This window comes from Microtus oregoni, unplaced genomic scaffold (genome assembly GCF_018167655.1).
Source record: "Microtus oregoni isolate MIOR12 unplaced genomic scaffold, Mior012 000025F_ref0000491, whole genome shotgun sequence".
NCBI classification, from domain to species: Eukaryota; Metazoa; Chordata; class Mammalia; order Rodentia; family Cricetidae; genus Microtus; species Microtus oregoni.
This window is the reverse complement of record NW_024543084.1, coordinates 23,516,372-23,535,221: the sequence shown is the minus strand read 5'-3', so window position 1 is coordinate 23,535,221 and position 18,850 is coordinate 23,516,372. Positions and strand designations below refer to the sequence as shown.

The window sequence follows — 18,850 nt, the reverse complement described above, 5'->3', positions numbered from 1 at the left end:
CCTGGGTTGGGTGAACCACATCCACCTGAGCACACTTTATGTCGTGTACTCTGGGGAATAACTGCTTACACCTAGGTCAAAGCTCTATCTTTTTCATTTGTAGTGTTTTGTTCCTTTTCTGAACCGTTGCTCTGGATTTAAAGTCTTCCTTAAGCTCACTTGAGCATCACTGGGCTTCCTGTGTTTCACCAGGAACTGTCTTGACCGAGCCTTGTCACATCAACCTTGGAGTCATGCCCACAGCTCCTTCATGTTGACCTCTCCTGCTGCCTGCTCTTGCATTTCACTAACACCACCTCCATGCTTGTGTTTATCATTAAGACTGCCCAGCTTTTCACATCATAAAGGTCTTGTCTGACCATGGGCTTCAGATAAACACTAGAACCTATACCTTCCCTGAGGTCCTTGCTGCATCAATCTTTTAAATCCTCTGTAATCACAGCTTCATCAGGTCCAGTGAGCACTGTGTCTCTCAGGCCTAAGTCTCTAAGTTAAACTCCTGAGAGACCAAGTATTCACTGGACCCGACAAAGATGTGATTACAGGGGAGTTAAACTGGGAAAGGAAGGGCTTTTTCTTTTCTTTTTATCAGAATTCATCATGAAAGTCAGGACATGAACTCAAACCAGGCAGGAACCCAGAGGCAGGAACTTGAAGGCGTAGGTCATAAACAATGCCACACCAGTTTGGAATTATGATTAATAGGGTGGTATTTATTTAAAGGGGAAAAAACTTACAGATCACTGTCAGCCCTCTGCGCAACCAGGAAGTGAGTCTAGTCGCCGGCGGAGCAGGAAGTGAAGAGAGAGAGGAGAGGGAAGTGGCCGCTTTTTTAAAGGGAGAGAGACTACGCCCCAATGGGCTGGTATCTCAGCGGCGATAGGCTGGAGGAGTGGGAGGACCTCCCGTAACACCTCCCCCTTTTGTTTAAATAAGAGAGTTCTAAACCTACTATGAAATTATATACAATAAGTACAAATATCCTATTCTAACTAGCTTAGGTCTTGTATAATAAATAACTTGGCCAAGTCATGAGAGAAAGTAACTGCATTTATATAGTCTTTAACCCCATCGAAGATCTGAGAAGGGAAATAATGTTACCTGAGTAATTAGGAAGTTCAGTAAAACAACTTCCAAAACATGCAACAAATCACAGAGACAACTAGCTACCTAGGCAATCACCCAAAGTCACATTAGCAGCGTTGAAGCAACCAACATTGGCTAAGGCCTAACATAACTGACATACCATTTTTCAAAGGCAAGCAACTTTTCAAAACTAGCTTACCCTGTCTTGGCAGGATATGACAGCCCTGTTTTATCCATTGATGCATGCTCTGTATCTTTGTCAGTGGTTGGGGTATGGGCATTTCTTTGCCCCAAGGCAGTTCTGCCAAAAAGAAGGCTCCAGGTGGAGTGTCTTTGGTGCTCAACATTCTCTCGGGAATAGAGTGGTGTTGCCAGGAGCAATTGTGTCTCACTACCGCAAAACTCTAAGTTAGATTAAAGGCCATTTTCTACAGCTCTTTGAAGAAGTTGAAGATTATCTATCTATACTGAGTATAATCTCTATATACCTAAAGAACCTGATTAGTCTAATTATAAATGACAAACTTAGATGACTATTAGTCTATATAATTCTCAATATCTATCTAACTTAAAGACTAAGACAATAAACGACTGTGAAACAAATGAGGACAATGGCCTCCAAATATAAACAATGTACAAATATACATTGCAGTAGGTAAATATATATCAATACACAAATATTATATAAGTATCTTAATCAGAGGTAGAAATGTACACTGCAATATAGTAAATATATACAATATATATATCAATACAATATATGTCAATACATAAAAAATGTTTTAAGCAGAGGTAGAAACATGCATGCTTACAATAGTCAATATAATTTAACTTTGTGTCAATATCCAAGAATCTATACCAATATATTTGTCTAAAAACAGTAACTCACAATTACAAATCTATTATCCCATCATCCCTTTTTTTTTCCAAAATGATCCCTGAGCTTATAAAATTCCTCCCCTAACCCTTAATCATATACTAATTATAATCAACCCCTAAATGATGTCCCTAAACCCAAGGGCAAACTTTACTGGGAGAGGCGACGTCGTCCTCTAGAATTACTTCCAGCTGTCATGGGGGCGACGTTCTTTCTGGGGGATCCTGTGAAAGTAAAATGATGGTTAAATTTCAAGATCAATGTCTTTTAAAATTGCCAATAGTCTCTGAGTATTTTGTGCAGGTCTGGCCAAAATGTTGTATAAGATGTGCACCATTTCAGCTAACCAAGTTGGAACTGTCTTGTGCAGCTGGTATCCAAAGCAGGTCTTGTAGTAGCGCTATCAGTATCATGACGTCATATCAACCAGGTGGATTTGTTGTTATGGGGCCCCATCTTCTTCCTGGAAACTTCAAATGTCACTTCAGGAAAAACTCATTGTTCATTATGAAAAACTTAAACATTAATCATATAGACATATATATATATATTCAATGAAAGATATGATAGATATATTCAATGAAAAGTATGATAGATATGAAGAAAAGCAAAGATGTTTTCTAAACTCATATTTCTTTCTGTCCCACATCATGGCTCTTGACATGAGACAGAAACTCCAGAAACTCTGGGTTTTTCTCTTACTAACAGGCTTGGAATTGGAGAGGGACTGAGCCAGAGTCCATCTTCAAAACCAGCTTTATAAATTTAGAAATATGGTTTAATTTTACTTACACAACCCATTCAGTTTTCTTGATATTTCCTATTGGGCAGGTATTTTTCCATCTGTCAGTATCCAAATATCCAGGGTCCCTTGAATTTTTCAAAGATGAGTGTTTTCCTGTGGAGATAAGAACAGAACCCTGCCCCCATTCTATATGTTTTTCTTACCACCTGTATGAATATCATCATTGTGGATAAGTTGTCATTTCTCCTTTCCAAGAGGTTTCTCCTCTTCAAATCGAAACTTTATTAATTTTGATGGTATCCACAATTTTTCTTCTCCTGTGGAAACAAGAGCAAAACCCCTTCCCCAACGTAGCACATCTCCTGGCTTCCATTGAGAGGTCAGCACATCTTTGAAATAAATCGGTTGATTTAGTTCAGCAGACTTTTCCATTATCCAATGTCTCTCTACTGCTGTTGTTCCTTTCTCATTAGTGTTAAGAAAATTCAAGGTTAATAAAGCATTATGTAATCTATTCCTGGGGGTATTTTTGGTCCCTTTCTGTTTGTTCAGCATATCCTTTATAGTACGATTTGATCTTTCTATAACTGCCTGACCTGTAGGATTATTTGGTATACCAGTAATGTGTTTTATATTATAATAATCAAAAAAGCGTTTCATTTTCTTAGATATATATGCTGGACCATTATCTGTCTTTATTTGCACAGGTATACCCATGATGGCCATAACTTCCAATAAATGTGTGATTACTGAATCAGCCTTTTCTGAGCTCAGGGCAGTAGCCCATTGAAAACCTGAATACATGTCTATGGTGTGGTGTACATATTTTAATTTACCAAATTCCATAAAGTGGAACACATCCATCTGCCAGATTTCATTTCTCTTAGTACCCTTTGGGTTACTCCCTGCAGACAACGGTGTTTGATTATAGAAAGAACAAGTAGGACATCTCTTTATAATGTCCTTAGCTTGTTGCCAAGTAATGGGAAATTCTTTCTCTAGGCCTTTACTATTGACATGATGCTTCTTATGAAATTCTGAGGCCTGCAACACACTTCCAATCAATAATTGATCAATCTCAGCGTTGCCTTGGGCTAGAGGACCAGGCAGACCTGTATGGGACTGGATGTGTGTTATGTACATTGGACAAAGCCTGTTCCTGATTATGTCTTGTACCTGGATAAACAATGAAGTCAACTCTGTGTCATCTGGTATAAATTCAGCGGTTTCAATATGCAAGAGAACTCTTTCTGCATATTGTGAATCTGTAACTATATTAAGAGGTTCTTTAAAATCCCTTAGCACCATAAGAATGGCATATAATTCTGCCTTCTGGACAGAATTATAAGGGCTTTGTTCCACCTTACTCAATTCATCTGACTTGTAACCTGCTTTCCCTGATTTATTTGCATCAGTATAGAACGTACGGGCTCCAGTTATTGGAGCATCACGTACAATTCTAGGAAGAATCCAAGAAGTTCTTTTTATGAGGTTAGGTCTACCACTTTTGGGATAGTTGCTATTAATTTCTCCCAAAAAAATTAGCACAAGCTCTTTGCCACGGTTCATTATCTTCCCATAACTTTTTTATTTCTTCAGTAGTAAAAGGCACTATAATTTCTGCTGGGTCTATACCTGCTAGTTGACGAAGTCTCAGCTTACCTTTTATAATTAATTCAGAGACTTTTTCCACATAAGTTTTTAATTTTTTACTTGGTTTATTAGGTATAAATATCCACTCTAAAATAATATCTTCCCTCTGCATTAGAATCCCTGTAGGAGAAATTCTGGAAGGCAATATGACTAGGATGCAGCTAAGATTTGGGTTCACCCTATCCACATGTGCCTCCTGTAATTTTTCCTCAATCATTGTCAGTTCCTTTTCTGCTTCAGCTGTCAGTTTTCTTGGACTATTCAAATCTTTATCACCATCTAAGGTTTTGTTTAAATGAACTATTAGATCAGGTGTTATCCCAACAGCTGGTCGTAGGCTGGAAATGTCTCCTAACAATCTTTGGAAGTCATTAAGAGTCTTTAAGCGGTCTCTCCTAATTTGTGCCTTTTGCGTTTTAATTTTCTCTAACCCTATTCTGTAACCTAGGTAATTAATAGAATTTCCTCTTTGAATCTTTTCAGGGGCAATTTGTAATCCCCACCTAGGCAAGACTTTCTTTACTCCTTCAAACATCATTTCTAAAGTATCTTTATTTGAATCAGATAACAAGATGTCATCCATGTAATGATAAATGATGGACTTGGGGAGTTGTTTACGAATTATTTCCAATGACTTACTTACAAAATATTGGCACAGTGTAGGACTATTGAGCATACCCTGTGGGAGGACAGTCCATTGATATCTCCTATTAGGCTGAGAATTATTATAAGTAGGCACTGTGAAGGCAAATTTTTCTCTATCCTTTTCTTGTAACGGTATAGTGAAAAAACAATCTTTCAAATCAATAACTATAAGAGGCCATCCTTTTGGTAACAGAGAAGGCAAAGGAATTCCAGATTGTAGTGGGCCCATAGGTTGAATTACTTTGTTGACAGCTCTTAGATCTGTCACCATTCTCCATTTACCAGATTTCTTTTTTACAACAAACACAGGAGAATTCCAAGGGCTGGTTGATTCTTCAATGTGGTGAGCATCTAGTTGCTCTTGCACCAGCTGTTCCAATGCCTGTAGTTTATCTTCAGCTAGAGGCCACTGTTTGGTCCATATTGGCTTCTCAGTTAGCCATTTTAAAGGTAGGGCTGTTGGTACCTCTAAAGGTTTGGTATTTGCTGTATGTTCTTGTACAGCCTGAATGGCTGGTGACCTTTTTCCATAATATATCATCATATCCTTCCCAGAATTATGAGTTCCTGGAACTACAGGAATGTTAACCTGGGTATTCCATTGCTGTAGCAGGTCACGGCCCCATAAATTTATGGCAATATTGTCTATATATGGCCTTAGTCTTCCTATTTGCCCTTCGGGCCCTATGCATTCAACCCATCTTGTGCTTTGTTTTACACGAGATAGGGTTCCAATTCCCAGGAACTGAACATCTACCTCTTGAAGAGGCCAATTCGGATGCCAAGATTCTGGGGTAATGATACTTACATCCACACGTGTGTCTAATAAGCCTTCAATAAAAGTGCAATTTATACAGACTCTTAGCTTTGGTCTTTGATCATTAATAGAAGTCTGCCAAAATACACGTTTACTCTGTCCTACTGGGTTTTTTGACTCATCCTCCACACGTATTTCATCATTTAGACCAGTATTACTTTTTACAGCAGAAATTGGAGCTTTTAATTTTCTTGTTGAGGTACGTTCTCCACTGTGATTGGGAATGACTGGGCCACTGTTGGCTTGGGGGCCTGCGAGAGGCCCCTCAAGGAGTTTCCCGACGGTATCGGGTTGCCTTATTTGTCTGTTGTTGACCTGCATTCATTGGACCAATGTCGGCCTTTACCGCATCTCCTACATATACCTGAAGGCCTAGGTCTCCTATTTTTGTCATTCCCAGAGGAGATAATATTCCTAGAAATTCTGTGCCTGCAATCCCTTTTCAGATGTCCTAATTTACCACAATTAAAACACCTGGCAGTTTGATGTCTCCTCATTGCTGTGGAAATCGCTTCTCCTACCCAAGGTTCATCGTTATAACTAAACGTCTCAACATTCATCGTATGCTGAATCCATTCATCCATAGGTGCTGATCTAGACTTTAAAGGCCCAATTATCTTTTTGCATCTATGTTTGCATTCTCAAAAGCTAGAGATTCAAGAAGTATTCGTCTAGCTTCTGGGTCTGTTACCCCTATGTCCAGAGCCTTAATTAATCTTTGCAAAAAGTCAATAAAGGGTTCTCTCAGTCCCTGCCTAATTCTAGTATATGATTCAACCCTTTTTGCTGGATCTTGTATCCTATTCCAAGCATTTAAAGCTGCTTGGTGACATAGACACAGTACTTCATCATCATAAAGAGCTTGGACCTGTGGATCAGCATATTCTCCTGCACCAAGAATTTGATCTTGGGAAACCTCGACACCTTTTGCTCTTCCTTGCTGTTCCATATGTTTGGATTCTTCTCTGAAATAAATTCCAAACATCAAGGAAGGTCCATTATCTAAAACTGCAGACACTAACTGATGGAAATCATGGGGGGTAGCTCTAACATTAGAATCCCAAGTCCTTATCATTTCCTTTATATATGCAGAGTGCAAGCCAAAATTAACAATAGCTTGCTTAATTTCTTTTAGAACATTCATTGCTATTGGCGTCCATCTAGCTTCTCTGACTCCCTTTGATCCTTTAGAAGTTGACGCTTTGTCAGAATTAAGTATAGGGTATGCCGCCAAAACCTTTGCTAAGCCAGTTCTAATGGCTGGTGTTGGCATTGTATCCTGTCCTTGTGCCTTATTACTCTGTTCACCAGCTCCAATCATTTCTTCAATCATTTCAAGTCTTTTTATTATTGTCTTTATTATTGTCTCTTTTGAATCCTGAATCTCCTGACCTGCATGAGTTTCTAGTAAAGATTGTATGGTTCTTAGGAGTGTCATGATCTTCCTAAATGATAGAATATTCAAAAGAATACTGAAGCTTAGTAACCAGTAAATTAAGTTATCCCCATAGTCATATAAACCTTGCATGATATAACCCATTGTATTGGCAACCAGAACAGTAAAATTCGCGTTGGAAACGAAAACTGCCATATTACCTATTATCCAGCAGGTGGCGCTGTTGCCAAGTCACGACGAAAACAGTCCTGTTTCAGAGTCCGCCTAGTATTTGTTAAAAACTGGAAAATGTAAGTTGCTCAACAAAGTAAATGTAATTAAATCAATTCCAGAGACGGAACCAGAAACCCAGAATCCAGGCATAGAGAGAAGAGCAACCTGGAAGCCGCTTATGCCTCCACATGACAGAGTCACCCTGAGGGGTTGCAGCTTTCAGCAACCGCATGCTCTGGTTCGTGCCACTTAAGAGCTGTGCTTGCAAGGGAGATTTAAAAACGACTCAGCAAAGAGCAAACCACGCGGCAGAGACTACGCGGGCCTGTGGAGTTTAAATCCACGTGGGGAGGCCAAGGCCGCCGGCAGCGGCTGAGGAAGGGAGGGCTCCCGCCAAGCCGAACTCGCAGCCGGCAGCGGAATGGGGAAAAGAGAGGTTCTAAAACAAAACGTTGGGCGCCAACTGAAGGCGTAAGTCATAAACAATGCCACACCAGTTTGGAATTATGATTAATAGGGTGGTATTTATTTAAAGGGGAAAAAACTTACAGATCACTGTCAGCCCTCTGCGCAACCAGGAAGTGAGTCTAGTCGCCGGCGGAGCAGGAAGTGAAGAGAGAGAGGAGAGGGAAGTGGCCGCTTTTTTAAAGGGAGAGAGACCACGCCCCAATGGGCTGGTATCTCAGCGGCGATAGGCTGGAGGAGTGGGAGGACCTCCCGTAACAGGAACTGATGCAGAGGCCATGGAGGGGTGCTGCTCACTGCTCCCCATGGCTTGCTCAGTTTGCTTTCTTATAGCATCCAGAACCACCAGGCCAGGAGTGACCCCACATACAATGGGTTGGGCCCTCCCACATCAATTGCTAATTAAGAAAATGCCCTATAGGCTTTCTTATCTTATGGGGTGTATTTTTCCACTGAGGGTCTGTCTTCCCAAATGACTGTAGCTTATATCAAGTTGCCCTGATGCAACTTGATTCTATAATCCATGTTGAGGGGAAGCCTATACTGCAGGAAGGCCTGCCACCAAATACCAAGTAGAAGATGACCACCCTGGCATTCCTCCCAGTGATACTTAAGGGAGCTTTATTGTGGTTGCATATCCTATAATCCATCTCATGAAGACAGAAACCACAAGGTGCAAAACCATTCATACCACACTGGGAAAGGTGCTTTTCATATCTGTTGCTGGGATAAAACATCTTAAAAGGAACTCTGTGTGTGTGGTGGTTATTTGGTTTACGATTCATATACTAGTCCATCATTGAGAGAATTCAAGGCCTTCAAGTTTTGCTATTCTACACAGCAGTACCTCTTGCCAAAGAACCCACTTTACAGCCAATGAAGGGCAACAAGAACCCCAGAGGATGCTGCTTGCTGGTAGGAAGGCAGGCTAATGCTGCACCAGCATCCAGGAATATCTGCGTAGGGAATAGTGCTGCCCACAGTGGGATGGGCCTTCCTACATCAATGAACAGTCTACATGCCCAGATGTCATTCTGACTTAGGAAATTCCTCAGTTGAGGTTCTAGTCCTATTGTTGAGTTGTAGCTAGTTGATAGACTAGTTGTGAATACTATCCAGGAAAACAGTTGTACTACAGTTTCTACCATGCAGACTCCACCTTCATACCTCCTTTTTTCTAAAAGCATTTTCTCTTTAATATTCTTTACCTCCCAAAATTGTATCTACAACTGGCTATTTTGGTATTCTTACTTGATGGCTTGTTTTTCCATTTTCTTTTTAATTAAAAGATTAGAAAACAGCCAGTCATGGTGATACAGATCTTTAATCATAGTGCTTGGGAAGTGTTGGGGACTGTGGACCCAGACTCTGAATTTCCTGTAAACAACTTGTTATGCTTGCAGCTGCTCTGAGCAAAACAACCATAAGCTCACGGGATCAACAAAATAAAGTGCTGGTGGCCAATCAAACAGCAACTAACACGCGAAGACTCATTGACTGAGAGATTATAATTGATGTTTTAAGGAACTTGAGGAACATTCAGAATTTCACAAACAATAATTCAGTTAATCTATCAGATTAATATAAAATTGAAACAAAAATAAACAGAAGACTTACATTAAAATGTTCTCTTGATAAAATTTAAAATGTAATATAAAACATCAACAGCTGAATATATCAGATGGAAAAGAGCTGGTGAGCTTGAAGACAGATTAGGCCTTGACAGATGCTATGATGCCAGCCGTGGGATCCCTGTTGTAATTTGTTGCCCAAGGAGGCCCCTGAGGTACCACAAACCATAAAGGTTACTATCACTGCTTCTGATTCCATGCCAGAATTAGATGCAAGACCTTAGTGCTGAAGGGCCCACAGCCACTGGTGAAGCTGCTAAGTGAGGGTTGCTGTGGCACAGGAGTGCAGTGCTTAGACATTGATGGCTGTGTATACCACTCTACCAAGGTTCAAAAAACATAAAAAACAATGAAAGAGCCAGAAAGACTGCTAACAATTTCCTCTAAATTGAAACACTGCCTATACAAGGGATGCTGTAGCTGGGCACAGCTTTAATCCCAGCACTTGAGAGGCAGAGGTAGATGGATCTCTCTGAGTTTGAGACCAGCCTTGTTTACAGAGAGAGATCTAGGACAGTCAGAGCTACACAGAGAAACTTTGTCTCAGAAAAAAAGAAAGAAAGGAAGAAAGAAAGAAAGAGGGAGGCTGGAGACTTGGTAAGTAAACAAGTAACAAATTGCAGAAAACAAAGCCTTAAAATAGATGGACAAGGCCTTTCTCCAAGTTTACAAAAGCAGTAAGCACCTGCTGAGAGGAGGCTTCTCCCCGGTCAGCTGAGCTGCCTGCAAGCTCTGCAGAGATCTCCAGAGCACAGCTCCTTTGAGGACTCGGCTGGAGTAGCATGATGAAGATACAGCTGTGCATGAGTTGTCCGTGTTCCTAGAAGTCATCCCAACACAACTATCTGTTTGCCTAGTTGGACTTTGGTGGGGTCATTACTTTCTGGGGCATGTAGACATCTGCTTGTGAGTTCTTTGATGTCTCTGAAGATGACTGTTACGACTGAAGGCTTTCCCACACTGTTTACATCCATAGGGTTTTTCTCCAGTATGGGTTGTTTCATGCCTCTGAAGATGGCCATGGCATATAAAGGCTTTACCACATTCTTTACATACAAAGGGTCTATCTCCAGTATGAATTTTTTCATGTAATTGTAGATTACTGTAACATCCAAAAGCTTTGCCACATTCTATACATACAAAGGGTCTGTCTCCTGTATGAATTTTTTCATGTAACTCAAGATTATTGTAATGTTCAAAAGATCGGCCACACTGCTTGCATATAAAGGGTCGGTCTTCAGTATGAGTTTGTTCATGTCTCTGCCGATGACTGTTAAGTCTGAAAGCTCTACCACATTGTTTGCATACATAAGGTTTTTCTCCAGTATGAATTTTTTCATGTACTTGAAGATCACTATGACGTCTAAAGGCTTTACCACATTGTTTACATTCATGATGTTTTTCTCCAGTATGAATTTTTTCATGTACCTGCAAGGCACCAGGAAATATAAAAGCTTTCCCACACTGTTTACATTCATAGGGTCTCTCACCAGTGTGAATTCTTTCATGTAAGTGAAGGTAACTGTGGTATCTAAAGGCTTTCCCACACTGTTTGCATTTATAGGGTTTCTTCTCAGTATGAATTCTTTCATGTCTTCTAAGTGAACTGTAAGAGCTCAGAGCTTTACCACATCGATGACACTCATAACATTTCCCTACAGCATGAGTTCCTCCATGTGTACATGATGAACTAATATTAACAGAGGTCTTTCCATATTCCTTGTATTGACATGGATTTTTTCCACTATCAGTTTCCTGATCCTGTGTATTTGGAAAACCAAAATATTTTAAACATATCTCACACTCACACGGCCCATCCACAGTGTGAGTTCTCATACACCTTTGGAAGTTTATTAGAGAGTCGGAGTTACATTGCTTGGTCATATATCTCTCACGCTCATGTGGATTATACTGAGTGTGAGATGTGGCATGTCTACTAGCGGGTGAATGATTCCAGGCTGTCTTTCCCCACACGCTGTTTTCACATGGTATTAGTCCAGGGGAACTTTTCATGCTCATACTGAGATTCAGTTTCCAAGTCAATTCTTCTCTATCTTGGTCACCACCTTCATTCTCACAGAATGTCTGTAACATGTAACTTCTGTAAAGAAAACACAAGCTACACCAACAAAAGACAATTTAGCAAGAGTTGTTTTACTGGCTGCTTATCAGGTCTGGGTTATACATAGTTCTACAGATCAGACAAGGGTTATGCCTTTTGCCAGATATGAGTGGCCACAGAGACTAAACAGATCGATGTTGTACACACCAATTCTCACAGAGCTTTGGTCAAAACAGTGGTACCCATTAGTTCAAGTTCCTGTAATGTTTCCAAGTGAAATTAACACTAGTCAGCACACTAACATTTTAGTACCTATAAACTGTAGTTTTGATAAAAATATTAAAATGAAAAAAATTCACATTGTGTCTATTTGTTTAGTTTGCTTATTTGCAAATTTTTGTAGCACATCAAAATTCCTTTAAAGACTTCTTGTCATGGTCACCACCGAAGAACAACAGAATTCTTCAAATTCTGTAGCCATCTGTAGGGAGTGGAGGAAGCCCTGAGTGAGTGAATCCTGAGTAAATGTGTTTTTGACATGGGCGTGGCCAGGACTCCAGGACTAATTGGCCCACAGTAAACTGGCCAAGTCATTCATATGGCCCACACTTAAGAAGGATGGCAAAGGTTTCTCTGGGAGTCTGAGTGTTTATGAACAGCATGTGTAAGGACTAGCAACTGCAGCTTCCTCCTTCCAGATGGACAGCCTGAGACTGTTTACTTACAGAGATCTCCTCCCCAGTCTGGCCAACCCTCCCGTGCTGTAATAAAGACCCCAAGGTTCCAGGATGGCGGCGGCACAACCTTTAATCCCCACACTCAGGGTGGCAGAGATGAGGCCAGCCATCTCTGGTTTACAAAGCGAGTTCCAGAACAGGCAGAGATACAGAGAAAGCCTGTCTCGAAAAACAAACACACACACACACACACCAACCACCCCCCCCCCAATCTGAGAAAGAGAGAGAGAGAATCCCATCTGATTATCGCTTCATTGTATGTGTGTCTGTTCTTTCTTTGTCCCTTTGCCACCCCTAGCCAGGGTTCCTGAACCCAAGCTACTCAGGACTCAGTGGCCTGGGTCACAAAGTGATTAAAGACATGAGCAAGCTGAGGTCCAGCTGGCTCCAAACACACCAAGCTCATGTGGGACCTGATCAGAGACATGGAACTTTGTGTCCTATAAGCAGCAATTCACAGAACTGCTCAAGATCTCCAGGCGTAAGAAAGCAAATTCGTTATGAAGAGGATGGGCAGACCATCCACACCATGCCAAACTAGAGCCAGAAAAATTGAGTAACATACTAGCAGCTAGGAGGAGATCTGGGGCAGAGAAAGCCTGTCCCCTTTCAGTCAATTTTCATCCCTTTAAAAGAGACCCTCTGCACACACATTACCTTAGAGTTCTCCCAGGATTTTTATGATGGTCGTCAATGTTCTGGTCTTTCCATTTGTATCCTAAAAGGAAGTATCAGAAGATTTAGGATAAATTAGAAATTACTAAAAAGTTAGTTTCTTTTTTTTTTAAAGTCTTAATTTCCCAACCAACACCATTTACTCTTTTTTTAAAAAAATATTTATTTATTTAGTATGCAATATTCTGTCTGCTTGTATGCCTGCAGGCCAGAAGAGGGTACCAGACCTCATTACAGATGGTTGTGAGCCACCATGTGGTTGCTGGGAGTTGAACTCAGGACCTCTGGAAGAACAGGCAATGCTCTTAACCACTGAGCTATTTCTCCAGCCCCCAAAAGTTAGTTTCTTACATGGAAACCCTGTCTGATATATTGAACATAATCTGCTTTTCAATAGTCCAAATCCCAGAAGAGCATCGACACCAATAGACACTTGCTCCCTAGTTTACAGAGTGAAGGTAAGATGTTATCCTCACCTATGGCAGCGAGGTTCCTGCAGGTCTCCAGCATCACATCTCTGTACAGACTCTTCTGGGAAGGATTCAGCAAAGCCCACTCTTCCTGGGTGAAGTGCACAGCCACGTCCTCAACACTCACTGAGGCCTAAACATTGCACACACTTGATTGACAAAAGGTTCACTCGACACTGTGGGATCCACACTCTTCCATGAGATGGAAGTTGTAATGCAAGCAGTGAGGGATGAGGAAGGAGCCGCCCTGCAGCACTCCTCCCAGTGGCCCAGGGCCCACAATGAGCTGCAGCTCTGCCCGGTCCTCTGGCTACACTGAGGGATGAGGAAGGAGCCGCCCTGCAGCACTCCTCCCAGTGGACCAGGGCCCAGAATGAGCTGCAGCTCTGCCCGGTCCTCTGGCTACACTGAGGGATGAGGAAGGAGCCGCCCTGCAGCACTCCTCCCAGTGGACCAGGGCCCAGAATGAGCTGCAGCTCTGCACGGTCCTCTGGCTACACTGCATTTCCACTTCCTGTCTCAGAGCCTCCCACCTGATGTCGGGAACAGTGTTAACACTAGCATGCCTGAGTGTATGTTTGTACACCATGTGTGTGTTTAGAGGGCCACAGAAGTTGAAAGAGGCATTAGATCCTCTGGAACTGGAATAAGGGACAGTTCTGAGTCACCATGTGGATGCTGGGCACGACACCCAGCAGATACTCTGCAAGAACATTCAGTTCTTTTATCCTCTGAGCCGTTTCTCCAGCCTCAATGTTAAAACTGGATGGTGTAAGTGACCTTAATATCTTGGTAGAGAAGGCAAGAATACAAATGATAAATAAATCACTCTATTTCGTGGCACAGTTCAATTGCACTCTTAAATTTACATCTCGAGAAACCCTGTCTTGAAAAACCAAAAAAAAAAAAAAAAAAAAAGAAAAGAAAAAAAAAAAGAAAATACATCCCAACAGAATGACATGAATTCTACAGTATACCAGGTATGGACTCCTGATCTCAAAAATTATCATTGCTAGTCAGACCTTCATTTTTCCAGATTTCTCCATATGCTCAACCCATAGCCAGTGTCTTGGTGATCCTCACCTCTGGGTCATCTCTAGCCTGACTATGCATGCATAACTCAAGTGGCTCAAAAGTGAAAGTAGGATTCCCCTTCATGATGGAAATTGGCTTTTCTAAGTGGGAGGCCACAGCTTAGAAGTTGACACCTGTAACCTTCAGATGAACAGGAACTCTGTCCCGTCTATGCCTGTTCAGTTGACAGTCTGCATGACGAGGGCCCTGACGGGCCTTCTACTCCCCATTCCCTATGACTCGCAGCTGGGATAAACTCGATCCTCAGACCTCATATGACTTTTCATGAAATGTTAACAAATGTCTCCTTATTCCAGATGGGGCAACAATGACATGAAACTACCCACACCTGCTGTGTCAATGAGCTTATTCTGTTACTTACAGGAGTGAATGAAAGCTCAACGCTGCATGGCTAAGGGTGCCCGAAAGCTGTCTCCGGGGGGCTTCCTGTACGGGGGGCTCCTGGGAAATTTTCTCCAGCATTTGCTAGTGTTTACGTTATTGTGGATGTGTTCACAAAGTACTGTGAATCTTGTTTTAGGAGATTCCTGAGCCTTCTAAGTTTATTTTTTGAGTGTTGTCCCTTCATGAGGAAAATGTCAACTTACACAAAGAGATATATTTTTAAGGTGAAAAGTCATAGAGGAACGAATAATTCCAAACATTCAAACTAGGGAAAGTGAGACCTGCAAATCTGACAGAGAAATCCAGAATATATGCAACATAAAAGAACTTGCTAGAGAAACGGCTCACATTCTTCTCGCAAAGGACCTGAGTTCAATTTCCAGCACCCACATCAGGTAGCTCACAACTGCCTGGAGCTTAACTTTTAGGATGCTAACACCTCTCTGGTCTCCTTGAGGCCACATATACAGACACACAGACACATGCACATAATAACATACATATACACATGATACCCCCTTTGCCTCCTTGAGCACATACACAAATAAATAATAAAATGAACACAAGCTTTACAAAGGAGCAATAATGCCTGGGGATGAAAAACTATTGGTATAGAAATAGGTTCACTTCCTTGATAATAATAAAATAGCAAAAGAAAAGTCAAGAAAATGACTCCTCACATTGAGATCAATACAAATTATCCACTTAGGTAATAAGCATAAATAAAATGAAAAATTTATGGATGAAAGGTGTCTAGGCTGGACTTGGTGGTCCAGCTTTTAACCCCTGCCTTAAGGAGGCAGAAACAGGCAGATCTGTGAATTTGAGGTCTGCCTGGTCTACATGGTGAATTCCAGGCTGCCAAGAGCTACATAGTGAGACTCTGAGAAGCCACATTTCCTAAAGAGAACAAGAACTCTTAAGGCCCTTTATAAGCCAGATGTGGTAGCACACACTTCAACTCCAGAAAGCAAGTTCCTGAGGGAGATAGCGAGTTCAAGTTCATCTTGAAAATAAAACAAGTAAACACAAATATTTTATTTGATTTCCACAAAGGGAATGGTTTTTTCTTTCTTCTACTTTTATTTTGGTCTTTTGAGACAGGGTTTCTCTGTGTAGTCTGGGCTGTCCTGGAACTTGCTCTGTAGACGAAGCTATCCTCAAATTCAGAGATCTGTCTGTCTCTGCCTCCCTGAGTGCTGAGATTAAAGGTGTGCACCACCACCGCCTAACTAAAATCTGATTTTTAAAACATTTTTCTATGTGTGCATATGTGGGCATGCATTTGCCATTGTGCATGGATGGAGGTGAAGGAACAAGCGGTCAAAGAAATACCGTGATTTTCTATTCTCTTTGACCACGCGGCTTCCAAAGATTAATCTCCAGGTCTTAAGGCTTGGCAAAGGGAGCCCCCACCCACTGGTGGATCCTGATGGGTGAAGAATCTAAGTATTCTGTTTTACTTCTTTTGAGACAGGTTCTCACTGTGTAGTCCTGACTTGCCTGATACTCACTATATACACATGGCTGACCTAGAACTCAGAGAGCCATTTGCTTCAATCACTGGAATGCTGGGATGAAAGGTAAGCACCAACAAGCTCAGCAAGAATCTAAGTTTAAGTAAAAGGAAATTCATTCTCCTAGTCAAGGTCACCAACCTAGCAGTGAGATAAGATGGTAACACTCTGGATCACACACCAAAGGGACCCCAAAGTCGAAAATTGCTTCGAAAATTCCTAGAATTCCAAAGAAGTTAGAATACTGGAACAGCCTTGGGAAAGAGCAAAGCAGAGATTCACGGTTTACAGTTACAACTTGTGAAGGTTGACAGAGTTGTTCCACCTTGACTGGAGGTCAGAGTTTGAGCTTATTTTTTGCTCTCTTAAAGCTGGTGACAACAGGTGTGTCTACAAACGAGCGATTCTGACCTAGGGCGTGGTTAATTAGTATTCTGGGTATAGAGGTGGGTCTGCTCCACCTGGACCAAAGGTTGGGGAATTCAAGTCTATTCCTATATCATGGCAATGAAGCCTGTTGCCTCCCCCTCTTCCCTTTTGGAGTGAAGTATATAAGCATGTGGAAAATAAACCAGGCAGATTCAGTATTCACAGAATGCCTCCCCCTCCCCATGCTGTTCTGTGTTTCTGTCTCTTATTTCTTTTTGTGTTTGTTTGTTTGAATTCTCACGCTCCTACCCTGGAATGTACGAGTTTGGTGGAAGCTGGTCTTCAACAAAAACTAATTTCAAAGCAATTATCACCAAGGTAGGATAAGGCTGCAGTGGGCCTAAGGAGTAATAGAGAACTCACCCAGCATGCTATGCATAAGCTGTTGCATTCAATCCCCAGACTGGGGAGGAAGCAGATTTTTTCTTTAATAGAAAAGAAAAATTAAACTGTACTAGGCTCTGTGATATAGCTCAGCTGCTAGGAGTCCTTGCAACCCAAGCCAGACAACCTAAGGTCGGTCCGCGAACTGCGGAACGAGAGCAATCATTCCATAAAGTTGTTCTGTGACTTCGCACCTGTCTCACTGCGCGCGAACACACACACACACACACACACACACACACACCGCACCGCACCGCACCGCACCGCACCGCACCGCACCGCACCGCACCGCACCGCACAGTAGGGCGCTGAGGCAGCCGTAGGGATCCTCCACTCTGCCAACCCTTGAGTGCCGCTCCAAGTTTCTCCTCCCTATCCGATCCTGGGGCGGTCCAGTGCGGCCCTTCTCCCAGAACAGCCGCTGGCCGCAAGCAGCGCCAAAATTGGGGGCGTTAGATGCAAGCTGTCACAGTCCGCGCGCAAAAGAGCGTGCGCGGGAGAAGGAAAAGGTAACCGTAGACGTCCGCAAGGGTTCAGCGACCCGCCCAGACTGGCGTCCTCTGTTCCCCAGCATGCAGCCCTCCCGTCACCTGCCCGGTGCTCGCGACTTTGCTTTTGAACTCTAATCTTCGCTTGAAGCCGAACTTTCCAGGTCGCCGGTGCCACCCCTCCCCCAGCGCGGGGAGGACCCAGCACACAGGCTCCTGTGGCTCAGTCCTCCCCGTCTGGAGACCGCGGCCCCGCGCTCACCATGGCGTGGCTGCCAAGCTGGCCGCACAGCACGGGGTGGCGGTGCTCACAGCGAAGAGCCGCGAGCCCGCCGCGCCTCCCAGGGCTGCCCAGCGGAACGCACAGCCGGACTGCCGGAAGGAGCCCGCCCCGCCGCCCCCGGCGCTCCTGATTGGACAGCCCACCTGGAGGTCCTGATTGGCTAGGGCCGCGCAGCCAGTGACATGCTGAGTGAAAGAAGGGATCCCACAACAGGAGCCCCACTGACTGAGGCACATCCTTCCAACTCTGCTTTCTGTCCTAGGAGACCTAGCATAGTTTGGGAGAGATTTACATAAAAGCCAAAACTGCCGGGGTCGTGCGGGGTACTTCAGTCCATGGTGATTCATCCTGGGAGGCTAGTGTCCACTGTCCATTTACCAATTTGATGTCCAGTGCAGTAGTTTCTTGCCTCGGGCCTAGAACTTGTATTGGATCTTGAATCTGACGCACTCCATGGGCCTGGATCAGGCAAGCCAAAGATTTTGTTAGAACGTGGACTGTCAAGTGGGACTTGGTGGTGCAAGTCCCCTTAACCCCATCACTCACTCAGGAGGCATAGACAGGTGGATCTCTGTGAGTTCTAGGTCAGCCTGGTTTGTCTCCAGAGTAAGATCTGGCCAGCTACAAACTCTGCACAGGCAGAAGAAATCAGAACCTTCTGCAGCTCTTTCCTGGGGTAGTTAGGAAGCAGACGTGCTGTGGCTTTATGACTCTTATAATCCAGGCCAGCCTGGTCTTCTGTGCTCACCTTCACAGTCGGAAATAAGATGATAACAAATTCCAAGAGAATGGAGAGAA

At 42.8% G+C, this 18,850-nt stretch overlaps 1 protein-coding gene across 2 annotated transcripts; it reads right to left on the bottom strand.

Moving 5' to 3' along the window:
* Nucleotides 1-10,404: 10,404 nt before the first annotated feature.
* Nucleotides 10,405-18,126, bottom strand: LOC121462940 (zinc finger protein 20-like). 2 transcript variants are annotated; one of them, XM_041674917.1, is made up of 4 exons: nucleotides 18,032-18,126; nucleotides 13,479-13,605; nucleotides 12,985-13,045; nucleotides 10,405-12,071 (listed from the first exon to the last, which is right to left on the bottom strand). In XM_041674917.1, exon 4 carries the CDS (start codon nucleotides 11,620-11,622, stop codon nucleotides 10,405-10,407), a length of 1,218 nt encoding a protein of 405 aa, XP_041530851.1. In that variant the 5' UTR covers nucleotides 11,623-12,071; nucleotides 12,985-13,045; nucleotides 13,479-13,605; nucleotides 18,032-18,126. The 2 variants fall into 2 exon arrangements, with proteins under 2 accessions (XP_041530851.1, XP_041530852.1); XM_041674918.1 differs by having other exon boundaries at nucleotides 10,405-11,629; nucleotides 18,032-18,120.
* Between the last annotated feature and the right edge of the window lie 724 nt (nucleotides 18,127-18,850).